Source organism: Pyrus communis, chromosome 14 (genome assembly GCF_041283825.1).
Source record: "Pyrus communis isolate YQ-2024b chromosome 14, ASM4128382v1, whole genome shotgun sequence".
Classification (NCBI taxonomy): Eukaryota; Viridiplantae; Streptophyta; class Magnoliopsida; order Rosales; family Rosaceae; genus Pyrus; species Pyrus communis.
In genome coordinates this window covers 3,954,773-3,967,947 of record NC_142578.1, presented here as the reverse complement: position 1 = coordinate 3,967,947, position 13,175 = coordinate 3,954,773, and the positions used below count along the sequence as shown (strand labels likewise).

Genomic DNA, 13,175 nt, shown 5'->3' with positions numbered 1-13,175 from the left:
ATAATGAAAATGCTACAAGTGGTCACAGTCGCATTTAGCTGTGACGAGAACTCAATATGACCCTTTGTAAAACACTAACACAAAATATCAAAAAAAGTTTGAAAAATATGAATTTGAAAAAAAAAAGTGACTAGAATAATGTGTTTTTCGCTTTGCATTCCAATTCTTCTCTTCTTACAATTTGGATAAATTTACTACATCACATTGGCTGTTAAAAAAGCAAAAAAAAATAAAAAATCCTCAAAACTAATTTGAAAACAAAATACAATAATCGGAGGTATTTGATCCGTGAAGGCAAAATATATACTTGTTTCTTTTTTGAAAACAACCCTTCCAACAGAGACGCAGATACTTTTAAAATGTATTTATTTAACATGAAAAGTGGACGGTGGAAGCGCGGGTTTCTCAGAGAAGCAAGCAGTCAAAAGGTCAAGAGTCAGCAAATCAGCCCGCCTCTGCGGACACCTTAAATCATATTTCGTTTTGGATCAAACAAAATCCAACGGATCCACGAGAACCAGAATGGGTCCTACCCAATTCAGATCCCGTCACGTAACCTTTCTTTATATCTGCTAGGGCAGGCCCCAGTTGCTTGTGAGGTTAATGACATCGAAAGTTCAGTGTATGTTCCCCTTACTCGTTTTTGCTTATATCGGCTGGACTAGTAGCTTCAACTATATATAAGCATCCAGGTTACAGTAAGCTCCTCCTAATTTCCAAAGTCTCTCCTCCTTATTTCCAAAGTCTCTCCCTTAATTTGCTCTCTATTTCTTGTTTTTCATGCTTCCTTGGATTTTGGGTGTTGTGGCTTTTGCTTCTTTTTAGAGAGAGAGAGAGAGAGAGAGAGAGAGAGAGAGAGAGAGAGGATGAAGAAGTGTAACAGTGAGTCTTCTTCCAAACCGGACAGGAAGACAGTGGAAAGAAACAGAAGAATTCACATGAAAAGTCTCTGCTTCAAGCTTGCTTCACTTGTTCCTCCTCAACACTTCAAAACCACCAACTCCAAGGTATACAAATATAGTCATCACCCTCTCTAACTAGCTTTGAAAGATCAGTATCCCTTTACTTAAGAATGGAAAAATGATTCACTGTATCATTTATGACATGTTATGTTGTAAGACGGTGAATATGAATCATTCAATAATCTAATGACGTAACATATCAAATATCTGGGATGAGAGAACGTTGATCCTTATTAAATATATTTCAATAGAAATCAAATTTTATTACTGGCTTTACTGATTGCAATATTCCTTTCCCCTATTGATCAGGATACCATGTCACAGCAAAATCAGCTTGATACTGCGGCATCCTATATAAAGAAACTGAGAGAGAGAATCGAGAATCTGAAAGAGAGGAAGGAGAGAGCAATGAGGTCACAACTAGGCAGTTCTAAGTCTGACATTGGCTATATTGACCCAGAAAAAACCGCGATGATGGGCTCAAGATTGCCAGTTATTGAATTAAGAGACTCGGGTTCAAGCATAGAAGTGATGCTGATCAGTGGGTTGAATAAGAACTTCATGTTTTATGAAGTCATCAGTGTTCTTGAGGAAGAAGGAGCTGAAGTTGTCAGTGCTAGCTTTACCACCATAGGCGATAAAGTTTTCCACTCGGTGCATGCTCAGGTACTAAAACATTTATCCGAGAAGCTAATATCGTCTTACCCTTTATTTTAACCTTAAAAAAAATACTAAAACAATTAATTAAGGTCATTTATGAAACGGAATTAATTAATTTTTTTTTGGTGATGATTCTTTGTAGGTCAAAATTTCTAGAGTTGGAGTAGATACTTCGACGGTATTGCAGAGACTACAGGATTTGATGTAGCTAGCTAGCTTTACCTTTTGAAAACTGAAGATTTATAAATAAGGTTTTAGCAACTGCATCATGAAGGAGATCCGAAAGGAGAGAGATGCTTAATTAGGATAAACTGATGTTCCCAGTTGCTGGACGAGCCATTGAGCTAATGGTCAACAAATCAATTAATATATATATATATATATATATGTATGTATATATACACACTCACAGATGTCTGGAGTTAGCATTTTGTTTGTTGTTTTTCCCCTTTCTACATCGGTCTCAAAGTATTGATTCTTAACCATCTTTATAAAAAAAAAATTAGAAAATTTCATGTTTATATACAAGATTACACATAGAGGGTGTTGAATCCTTAATATTATGTTTTTACATATATTCATCCTCATGAAATCGATCAGAAGAGAGATTTCAAGAAATGGCAAATCTATTCACCTTATCAGTAACCAAGTTGGATCTGGTGTATCTTAAGAGATTTGCCTTTTCTATTGGATTGGATAAAAATTAAAATTAAAACAATTCTTGAATGAGGTATATATTCAACTCCAGGGACATGTCGCGATGAGTGGGGCTCATGCCATAACATAATCGGCTGATCCAAGATGTATTCTTACAAGTAAAGGGGGTTCGGACAAATATTGGCTGTGTTTTGGAAGGTTATGAGTCGAGTGACAAGTTCAATCACAATAAGGATTTTTTTATAGACATGAAATAAGGGTTAAATGATCATAAACAAGTTTCAAACTCGCATCTATATATATATATAATCATTGCCTTACATTGATACAGGAAGTGAAGGTTAGGGTTTTCAGGGGAGGAACGTCGGTTTGGAGAGAAGAAAGGAAAGCTAGGGTTTTAGAGTTGTGAGGCAGAGGGCAAACCTATACCATGTAGAATTATGTGTTCTCGCGAAATTTTGTTGCAAATTAACGTCCATTTTATATAATTACAGCAAGACTAGATTTAGTAGCTAGGATTCTAGCAGTGATACATAGGTGAAGCTTAATTAAAATAACAAGTCTTACATAAACATCTTAAAATTATGGACTTTTCTAACAAGAAGCGAAAGCGAAGGAGAGAGAAACAAATATAGGACTTCAAATGCCAAAGTAAATACTTATAACTACTTGAACTATATATATATATATATATCCCCCTTGCAACCCCATAAAATGCTCCAAAACTATATTATATAACATAACTATTTTTTTTCTAGTAATATAGTTTGTGTAAAACTAATCAGTGTTAATGTGCTAATCATATGAAACGGAGTTTATTCCCTGTCTACCATTAGGTTAATAAGTTTTTGTACAACTATTTTAGTATCATATATGGGGACAAATCTGTGGCACCATATTTTTTACGCAAAATTTGACACAAGTTTTAAAACCATTAGCTTATCCCATTATCAATGTTTAAGACTTAGTCTGATATCTAATTAGTTATTATAATTTCCCTTCATAAGAAATTATTATTACTTTTTTTTTAACTTATATACAAAATAACAATTAAAATGCACAGTAATCAATCAAGCCTCGTATGGTATGAATTTCAAAGGTTAATCAAGTAAGAAAACTCTCAATGGCTCTCCATCTCCAGTTTTTATTCACCACTGCAGGCCAAGGAAGAACATTCTCTCCCCTACGCAGGCACTCCTTCATATTGGATTTTCAAAGTTGTTCCGTCTCTTTTCCTTGTTCACGTTGAGTGAAAGAACCTAAATTTTCTAAAAAAAATTTGACCATCTTCCAAATACAAAAGGTTCATTGCTCTTCTTTAGTTTTAATCCGGGTAATTTGGAAACTAAAAGGGTTCCTCTTTTTCGACATGAGTATCAAAAAACAAAATTGTTCTATCAGCCAACGCTATTTCTTCCCTTCCTTGTTATTCATCTCTGGAATTCAAAAGAGTTCTGCAATGATTTGCACAATTAATATTTAACATCGTTTAGCAGAAGCAAAAAAATTATCTCAAGTGAGGATGGATAGAGAAGAAAGATGGAAGTTTTTTTTTTTGGCAGCACTGTACGAAGTATGAACTTAAAGCTGGGGTTAACTTTCAATAAAAATAGAGAACAGAAGAGATTGTTGGTGAAGACCAAGAGAAAAGAAAAGGAAAGAAATGGAAAGTTAATGGGGATTAGAAGACCAAGAGAAAGAAAAAAAGAAGAAGAAAGGTTTCATATTTTTACCTTCAATGTAAGTTTTTATTTTAAAAAAATCAAATTAATTAATTATCATATTTGGTTAAACCTCAACTATTGATAGTGGGATAGTTTAATAGTTTAAAACTTGTGTTAAATTTTAAGTAAAAATATGGTGTAACGGATTTTCCCTATTAATAATTATTTTTGTACGTATAACTAGTTTGTTCTCCTAGCTATGTGCCAAAAATACTACCTATACATTCGTAACTTGTAAGGAAAAATTACTGATGTCCATATAAACCAAACACATTCTTTTTCAAATATTTTTTAAAATGATAAAGTGAAGCTTTAATCCTTTTATTGAATAAAAAGGTGAAGGGAATAATGAAAATTTGACACCTGTTTTAGCTGTTAGTAAATTCATCACTTATTTATTAAATATTACCAAAAATTAATATAATAATATATAGTTATGTTTTAGTAAGACATATTTATAGTCAGTCTTACATGCAGTTAAAAAAATTTCATCATACTGTTGTTTTCATTACGATTTATCTTCTAGTTACGATTCGGCATGGATCTACTTTGTAATCCCATACCCAAGAAGACTAACTGTTGTACAGTCAAACATATATAACATACCTTCCACAGTCCCAATTATTCATGTTACTCACGTATGATTTAGTCATCAAAACGCATGCATTCACCAATGCATGTGTATGAGAAAATTTTAGAATATATTAAAGTGATGATGAGGGGATTTGGATCCTCTCCTGAGCCTAATGAGAGGATCCTTTTGATCAAGCAGTGTAGATTGTTGAATTTTTATCTAACAGCTACAAACATGAGGATCTCTTTAAAATTATATTAATTATAACCGTTAAATAAAAATTCAACGATCCACGCTGCTTGATCAGAAGAATCATTTTCTTGTGCTCAAGAAGGAATCCAAATCCATGACGAGGGATACCGATACTAAAGTTCACACAGAGACAGCGGAAAGCTATGTGCAGGTTTATAATAAGTACGGCTGACTTTCAAAGACCACTCGTACGGCCGCATGCATGAATAGTTAGTCTTTTAGGGGAACGGAAGAGTCAAATTCTATGTAGAAAATTAATTTTGGAATTGAGCGTCAAACCAGCTAACACGCTTTTCAGGTTTGGATGCTCGTATTATTTGTTTTTTAGGGATTCCGCCGATTCCTCACAAGGTCTTTATTTTTCTTTTTGTGTTATGATATCCTCCTTGAGACTTTTGGATTAAACTTTATACGAATGGTTTGTCTAAAGGAAATTTTGGTCCTCTCACTTGTGGGGGACGTTTTCAGAGATTGTTGTAATCGGTTTTTTGGTGGTTTATGTTAGGATATTGGCCATTGAAATTCCTCTTTTCACTTAACTTTATTTCATTATTATTGGTGTGGAATTTGTTTTTTTTTTTAAGGATTGGCATTATCTGTAGTTAGAAAGTAACTCTTCTAGTATTATTTCTATTTCTCTATTAGAATGATCTTGATCCTCCTTGTCTTCTTCTTCTCTCACGTATTTCAAGATGGAAATGTTGTAGCCGATAGTTTTGCTAACATAGGCATGCCTTCTACTAATTTGGTTTGGCACAATTCTCGGTTGTCCATACTGCTTTGTTTACAGATTGTGTGTGCTTGCATGGATTCCGCTTTACAAACTAATGCGTATCCGATAATGATCTTTTTTTTTCTTTGTGGGTTTTGACTTTGTCCCCCCTTGCATTTATTCTTTAATGATTTTTATTATTTACTAAAATTATATAAATACGGGACAAGGGATCAGTTTATTGTAGAGTTAGCTCTTTCTAAACTCTCTGAGTAGGAAAGAAATAACCTAATTTGCAGGTGATGGCTAAATTTCGGGATCCTAATTCTTTCTGATTGTCATGTGCTGGTTTAGAGAGTAAGATTAATATGGTAGACCAATGACCAAGCCTTATATGTTGCTAACTTCCTCAATCATTTATCATCCTTTTACCAAAAAAACAACTAACACGATTAGCTTTATGATCTTTTCAGCTGATAGATGCATGTGAATTTGTTATATATATATATATATATATATATATATATATATATTAGATGGAGCGCGCACACTATGCGTGTCTAAAATTTTCTTTCGGTTGAAATATTTGTGTGCAATTTAAAGTGAGAATATAAAAGAAAATAAAAAAAATCGTTGAAAATGGAAGTAACGTGAGAAAATGTAGAAAGTGGGGGAGAGAAAGTTGAAAAGTAAGATGGATTGAATTTACTATCTTCGTTATTTCACAATGTTTCAGTTGATAAAGAGTATTCTTTTTAGTATTACTGTGTGTATATATATAAATACACACACACACACATATATATATATTTGTGTTGGGGATGGCTCTTGGATTAACAATGAGTGATATCACGTTACAGATTGAGGCGTAGGGTTGAGGCTCTTGGATTCACAGCTGGGCGGAGACTAAAATTGAGTTTCAAACAGCCAAGAAAATTAGATTGGTACTTGACTACTGTGATTCACATGGTGATCAAAGATTGCATAATTTCCAACCTAACAAACGGTGTGCATGTGTGCTATATGCATAATTTCAGACAAAACAAAACAAGTTTAATTCTTGCTGGAGTGATTCAAAAATGACTTATGGGACGACACAAATTTTGAAGAGAACACGAACCCAAATATAAATGTGTATATATACAGGCCCTTTAAAGGAAAGAATTCTCATTTTTAAAAAAAAAAAATTGGGGACACCCTCTTAACCATTAGATTTGGCTTTAATGAAATTTTGTGGTTGAGATTAAATCACAGGCCACAGAATCTCAACCACAGAATTTCATTAAAACTAAATCTAACAATCAAGAGAGTGCCCCTATTTTTTTTTAAAAAATGGGGATCCATCCCCTTAGGAGCAACTCCACCGTTGCAAAGGCTCCCTCAGGCTATTCACTATTTAATCCACTCAGTGAACAGTAACTACAATTAATAAACAGTAACTGCCTTTTACATCTCCACCCTTACACTGAATAGCTCTAACAATAGGCAATAAAATATTAGTATTTTATTTATTTATAATTAATATTATATTATTAATTTATCTCCGGATCCTCCTCATTCTTCCTTCTTCTCCGCATATTTCCTTCTTCCTGCTTCTCTGCAGATTTGGTTCTACTTCTTCTTCAACTATGCATCTTCGTCTTCATTTCCTTCTTCCTTCTTTGTTTGTTTATTGGAAAACTTCTTCTTCAATTATGCATCTTTTGCATCTTCTCCAACAACCATCTTCGAGGAAGTCACTACGCCGGCTTCAGGAAAGCACGACATCGACTTTGGGAAAGCCCACGATGCCAAGTTGGCCTTTAAAGAAGACGGATCCGGATGCTCCAGTGGGTTTGGGTCCGAAGAGGGTCATCTCCGCAGCTTCCAAGGACGACGGAGGTCGAGTAGCTGTAAGATTGAGGCCCAGAAATGCAGAGGAGATGATGGCTGACGTCGCCCAAACATCAACCTTGCGTCACGTTGCCTTTGGGCTCTCGAGCTGGCAACTCGGGCCTACTTGGAGTGGTTGACGAGGATTTGAAGCTTTTGATTTATTTAAAGAGCTATGGTCAACCTTCACAAATATACTCCTCCCATGGCAATAACTTGGACTTTTAATCACATTTCGATAAGGAGAATCGTAAAGTGAGACTTTTTATGGATTTTCTACTATTTTATGCTTTTGGGATAATTTATATGTCAACATTATAAAATATTGTGAAAAAAAACATGAAATGGTAGAGAGTCCACGAAGAATTCCACTTTTGTAAGAGTCTCTTTAACATTCCTCTTACTTACATAAGATGAAAACTAAATTATTCTTCTTTTTTATACACTTGTGTTCATTAACACATGGATATCGAATTCATACAAATTCCTTTCTTATGTATCTAGCAACAAAAGAACTAAAAACGAACAGACTACGTGTGTGTTTCAACTTTAAATTCTTAATACAATACTCGAAAAAATCAATCAAGTAGCTCGAGAGAACTAATTGATCTCATTTGAATTTTTTTTTTCTTGTGCGACGTGTATACATGGGGCTCAATGGGGCTATTCATTTATTAGATGCGTTGGGTCTAGATAAACCTTAACAAGACAGGCACCATATATTCACATACAAGCTCAATATATTTATTTCTTGACTTGCTTAGAAAACGACATTGTTGCCTTTCGGCCGTTGCCATGTGCTCAACGTTAGACAACATTACATAGTATGGACTATTCACATAATAGAAAACGACATTGTTGCCTCTCGGCCGTTGCCATATGCTCAACGTTAGACAACATTACATAGTGTTGACTATTCACATTATAATACGAAGTTCATTTTTTTCTATACGTTGGAAGCACTACGTTCGATATTATTAGTCTCACAATTAAGTATGGAAGTCTTGTGTGTAATGAGTCAATTTGTAACTCATTTAGGGGCTATTTGATGTGCTGGTTGAGATAGGTTGTAAGCAATTATAATGGACTTGAATCCAATCATTTGTTTGTTGCGTCAAAATATGAGCTAGACAGGACTGAAAATGATGGATTATGAATTCACAATAGAATGAGTTATCTAACGTGTTCTTATACATGAGTTACAAGTCTTGCCTTACATGTTCATGATAATACAATTGTATTCTTAAAACCTAATCTCATCCAACTCACCAAATGAACGTTTAAGATATGTGTAACTAACTAGGTACGGACCACAATGTACCCACCTACCTCAATTCTTCAAACCACCTCAATTCTCATTTCTCATCTTAGTTTCATCCTCGGAATGTAATTAGGATTAAGTTACTTGTAAGTAACAACTAACACTGCACTTACTGCTGTGCTAATTAAGCTTAAGTGGATTGGGAAGAGGCCTAACTAGCTAGAGGGTGCATGTCAATTTGAAGTAGCTACTTGGATGGTTCAGTGTTTGGTAGCAAATTGGTGGTCGGTGGTCGGCGGAGATATGCATGCACATTGTATCATTACTGAAAACACAAACCCAAGAACAAATATATCTACATATTATATGTATGTATGTATGTGTGTGTGTATATAAATATAAATATATATATATATATATATATATATATATATATATAGTCCTCCTTGGAGACATCACCATTCAATACCATGCCACGGTTGACATTCTTTGGACGTCTCCTCAATCTAGGCTTGGTCTATCTCTGCTTTTTAGATAAAAAAATCACCCCCTATTTATTATATATGCCTCATAAAATTGAGAAATTTTTTAATAGGATCGAAACACAAGATGATACATCACATATCATTATATAAGTAAAAAAAGAATTTATTTTTTAACTGTCTAACCACTTATATAATAACTTGTAGGTAACAGTCTGTATTCCAACACATTAAAAAATCTCTTGACAAAATTAGTGTTGCTGATGACTTGTGGGGTAATGCTATCATCACATTATAATTATGCATGATTAAATATTAGTCATTGGAGACACTAGTTTTACAATCTAGCGGTCCATATAAACAGCGGGTTGAATTCCACGAACTGCGAATTTAAAATTTAATTATAACCGATCTATCCTGTGACTTAACTCAAATTCCAGTGTCGTTCAATCATAAACTTTAAAAAATATATATATATATATATATATTAATTAATTTTTTGCAACCTAATGGGCTGGGCTGTGTCAATCCATTGACATCCGATTCATTGCTCGTGCTGCTATGTCGACCCTAAAGTCGGGTAAGGTCTACATATAACAAAGCTCTTAAGACATAATCTAACCATTTGTTTAACGGTATTCAATTTCTACTTTGTTATATGTTGGTTCTAGTTGAAACCTCATAAACCACAATTGTTAATTCAAAAACAAAACCGAGATCTCACATGTATTTTTGTATCACCTGATCCGCTCTTGTCACATGCAATCGATCCTACGCAAGAACCTTTCTTATTTAGGACATTGCTTTAATCATGTTTGTCATTTAGTTTTTGGATTCGTATCAATTGGCGATGGTGGTGGTCTAACTACAAAGGGTTCATGAACATATTGTACACTTTCAATCCAACTTTTACACGTTTTTTGGATTCTGATATTTGTACCTTCCAACGTGAAAAAGTCAAACAAACAAGAAGTAAACGATGCATAATTTGATAAATCAATCTGAAGACTGAAGACGAACAAGCAAGTTGGTTCGAGTTCGCCAATTTAAAGATTAGATTGTAGAAACTTCAAACTTTCACTTTCATAGTCTTTTTTTTTTCTCTAATTCTTTTTTGGTGATGTGCTGTATTGAGTAATCAGAACTCAAACGTCAAAATCAACTCTTTATTTTTTATTTTTAAAATCGATAATTTTAACTTTATAAGATTTAAAAAAAATCTAAATACACTCCAAATTAACCAATGAATTTATATACACGTTGATTTTTTTATATATATATATATATATATATATAAAAGAGGACAACTGGTGACAAACAGGGATTAATCTATATAGGAACCGGGGTGGTCCCGGACCCTTCGAAGATTGGGAGAAACGATTGTGAAGTACCATGGAGGACCACCCAAAACTTTAGATGGAGCTCTATGAAGGACTGGATGGGATAAATCATTGTGAAAAATAAAAATTAGGTATAAGATCCACAACTGAACTGGATTTTCTTCGTAGGAGTTTGAATATGTAGTTGCAGAATCGGCTAGGTAAAGTGAATGAAGAAGATCGATTGTGTCCGTACTTCTGTCTTGTATGGAAATGGTGCCGTTTTTGCTTCTTTTTTTTTTTTTTCCTTCTTATCTCTTTTTTCCAATTGGACCCACTATCTTCTCTCTAAATATTTTTTTTAATCCCATTATGCCGTTTGGCCCTTTTTTATATCCCTACAATATATTGAAGCTAAACATAATTATAACCTTTTAAATTAATAGCCTTCACCTCATAATTATTAATATCTCATAAGAAAGAAAACCTTTTAATTTACAAGTACTCTTAAAAAAAAAATTAAAAAATTAAAAAAAAAAAAACCTTTTCAATTTACTAGTTCTCAAGAAAATTGACACTAAATATTGTGGTATGGCTTTTAATCTTTAAAAGACAAAACAGGGATGCCCATGTACACACAAAGTGCTCAACGAAGTGTTCATTTAAAAAATAGAGAAAAAAATTTACCTGCTACATACTATTTCCGTTTACAAAATCTTTAAATCCTTTATATTAGGACCACCTAAAGTTGAAATCCTACATTCGTCATTGGTGACAAACCACAGTTATTCACCTCTTCCGTCAAAAGTAATATTTGTTCAATCAGCCTGTATTTGATTGAAAAATATTTCTTTTGATGAATGGAATATGAAATTAATGTTTTGGATGCTTCACCTGAGTTAAGATTTTATATATATTTTTTTTCATTGTTATAGTAATTTCAATGCAAATTAATTGATATCTTAATAGATATTCGCGATTGAGCCGCCTTCTAAATTCTAATCCAATTTTCTAGCATTGTCAAGAAGAAAAATAAGAAATCCAATTTAGTTACTCGAAGAAGAAAGGGGAGGACAAAAGGGTTCAAGGAATTTTTAATAAAATAATAAGAGTCGTGGTAAAATTACATACTTTGGTATATTTAAAAATTTTATGGAATTATTACATACTTTGGTAATAGTGTGACCAGTAAGCCATAAAATTACAAGTTTGATAAGTTAAAGAATCAACATCCTTTGTACCTAGTCTTTGCTTTTTAAACTTATTAGCTAATTTAGTTATGAGAAATAGCATGTACCTATTTTTTTTGTTATGATGTAACATATGTTATTTGAGGTTGTGACATCAAAACAATTTTTTTTTTTAAATTCAAGTTTGAAATCTTTTTTTAATTTTTAAAGATTAAAGTAGTTTTTGTTTTAACAAATAATATCAAGAAAGGAGATTCAAGCTTGAACTTGAATTACAAATTTTTTGCAGAGATTAGAGTAGTTTAATTATCACTTTGCCACTAGAAAAAATTATAGAAAAATAAAAACGGAAGGGCATATATGTAGCATAATAATTTTTTGAAACCACCTCTAATGATGGGCTAAATGCTAAATTACCCCCCAAACCATCTCCAACCCATGCTAAAACATTGGACTAAATGCCAAATGTTAAAGCTGGGCGAAATACCCCACAGAATCCCCCCCCCCCCCGTGCGACTAGACTTGCTGGCCATTGGGCCAGTCTCTGCCCGTTCATGCTCCAACAAGCCCCACGCGGAGCGCCTGAAATTCGGTGGGCCCCGCTGTCAGCGGTTTGTCGGCCACCCAATGCACTCCAACGACTACATTTTCAATCTGATAGTTGGTTTTCACAAATCGTTGGATCAGATTCAAATTTGATTTTTTTTAAATATGTTATTTTAAAATACATTGAATCCAACGGCTGAGATCGAATATAATCAAATCTAACGGTAAAAAAAAAGATCTAACGGCCCAAATTTAAATCCAACGGCTAAAATTATTTAACTCAAAATTCACCCAAAAACTCTATAAATACCTATGTATTTGTTCAAACATCCACACAAAACTCAAATTTCTCTTAATTCTTCCAATTTATCTTTCTACCATTTTTTTCCATTTCCAAATTGTTCAACATGGCAAGAGAGCATATTAGAGGTTGTAATTGGACATGTGAGGAAGATGTTGCTCTATGCTTGGCATGAGTTTCTGTTAGTGAAGATGGTGCAGTTGGCACAAATCAAAATAAGAAGGTTTTGTGGGATAAAATCATTGCAAAGTTTCAAGAAAACTGCAATAGTGGCGGATGGGATGGTGGTGGTTTTTCAATATTTATCAGAATTTAAATTGAAGGCTTGCTTTGTAGAAAATTTAGTGATTTTTCAATATTTATCGGAATTTAAATTTTTTTAGATTAAAATGTTCATAAAATTAATTTACGATAGTCTGCATATTTTTTTTTTAAATTTAATTTAAGAAAAAAAATAACCTAAGTTCATTATTTAATAATCTCAGCTAAAATTTTAGGCCAAAACAGTTGAAGCAGAAAAACTGTTACTAGGCTAAAAACTAAATTTTTTGGACGAAAATATTTGATTTTTAGGTCAACCATTGAAGATGCTTTAAATATAGTAACTTTTATTAACTTACCAACAAAAATAAAAATAAATACGTGTGAATAAAAAGGGGGAGA

General features: G+C 33.3%; 1 protein-coding gene across 1 annotated transcript; it reads left to right on the top strand.

The window, feature by feature from the left end:
- Positions 1–675: 675 nt before the first annotated feature.
- Positions 676–2,077, top strand: LOC137711860 (transcription factor bHLH162). Its single transcript, XM_068451015.2, has 3 exons — positions 676–1,007; positions 1,272–1,628; positions 1,765–2,077. Exons 1-3 carry the CDS (start codon positions 867–869, stop codon positions 1,828–1,830), a joined length of 564 nt encoding a protein of 187 aa, XP_068307116.2. The 5' UTR covers positions 676–866; the 3' UTR covers positions 1,831–2,077.
- The last annotated feature ends 11,098 nt before the right edge of the window (positions 2,078–13,175 follow it).

What these genes read in the sequence shown, in the direction of transcription:
- LOC137711860 (XM_068451015.2), top strand. Translation starts at nt 867, where the DNA reads ATGAAGAAGTGTAACAGTGAGTCTTCTTCCAAACCGGACAGGAAGACA. An exon ending in TCAAAACCACCAACTCCAAG is followed by an intron (nt 1,008 to 1,271) that starts GTATACAAATAT and finishes CCTATTGATCAG; the next exon opens with GATACCATGTCACAGCAAAA. An exon ending in TCCACTCGGTGCATGCTCAG is followed by an intron (nt 1,629 to 1,764) that starts GTACTAAAACAT and finishes GATTCTTTGTAG; the next exon opens with GTCAAAATTTCTAGAGTTGG.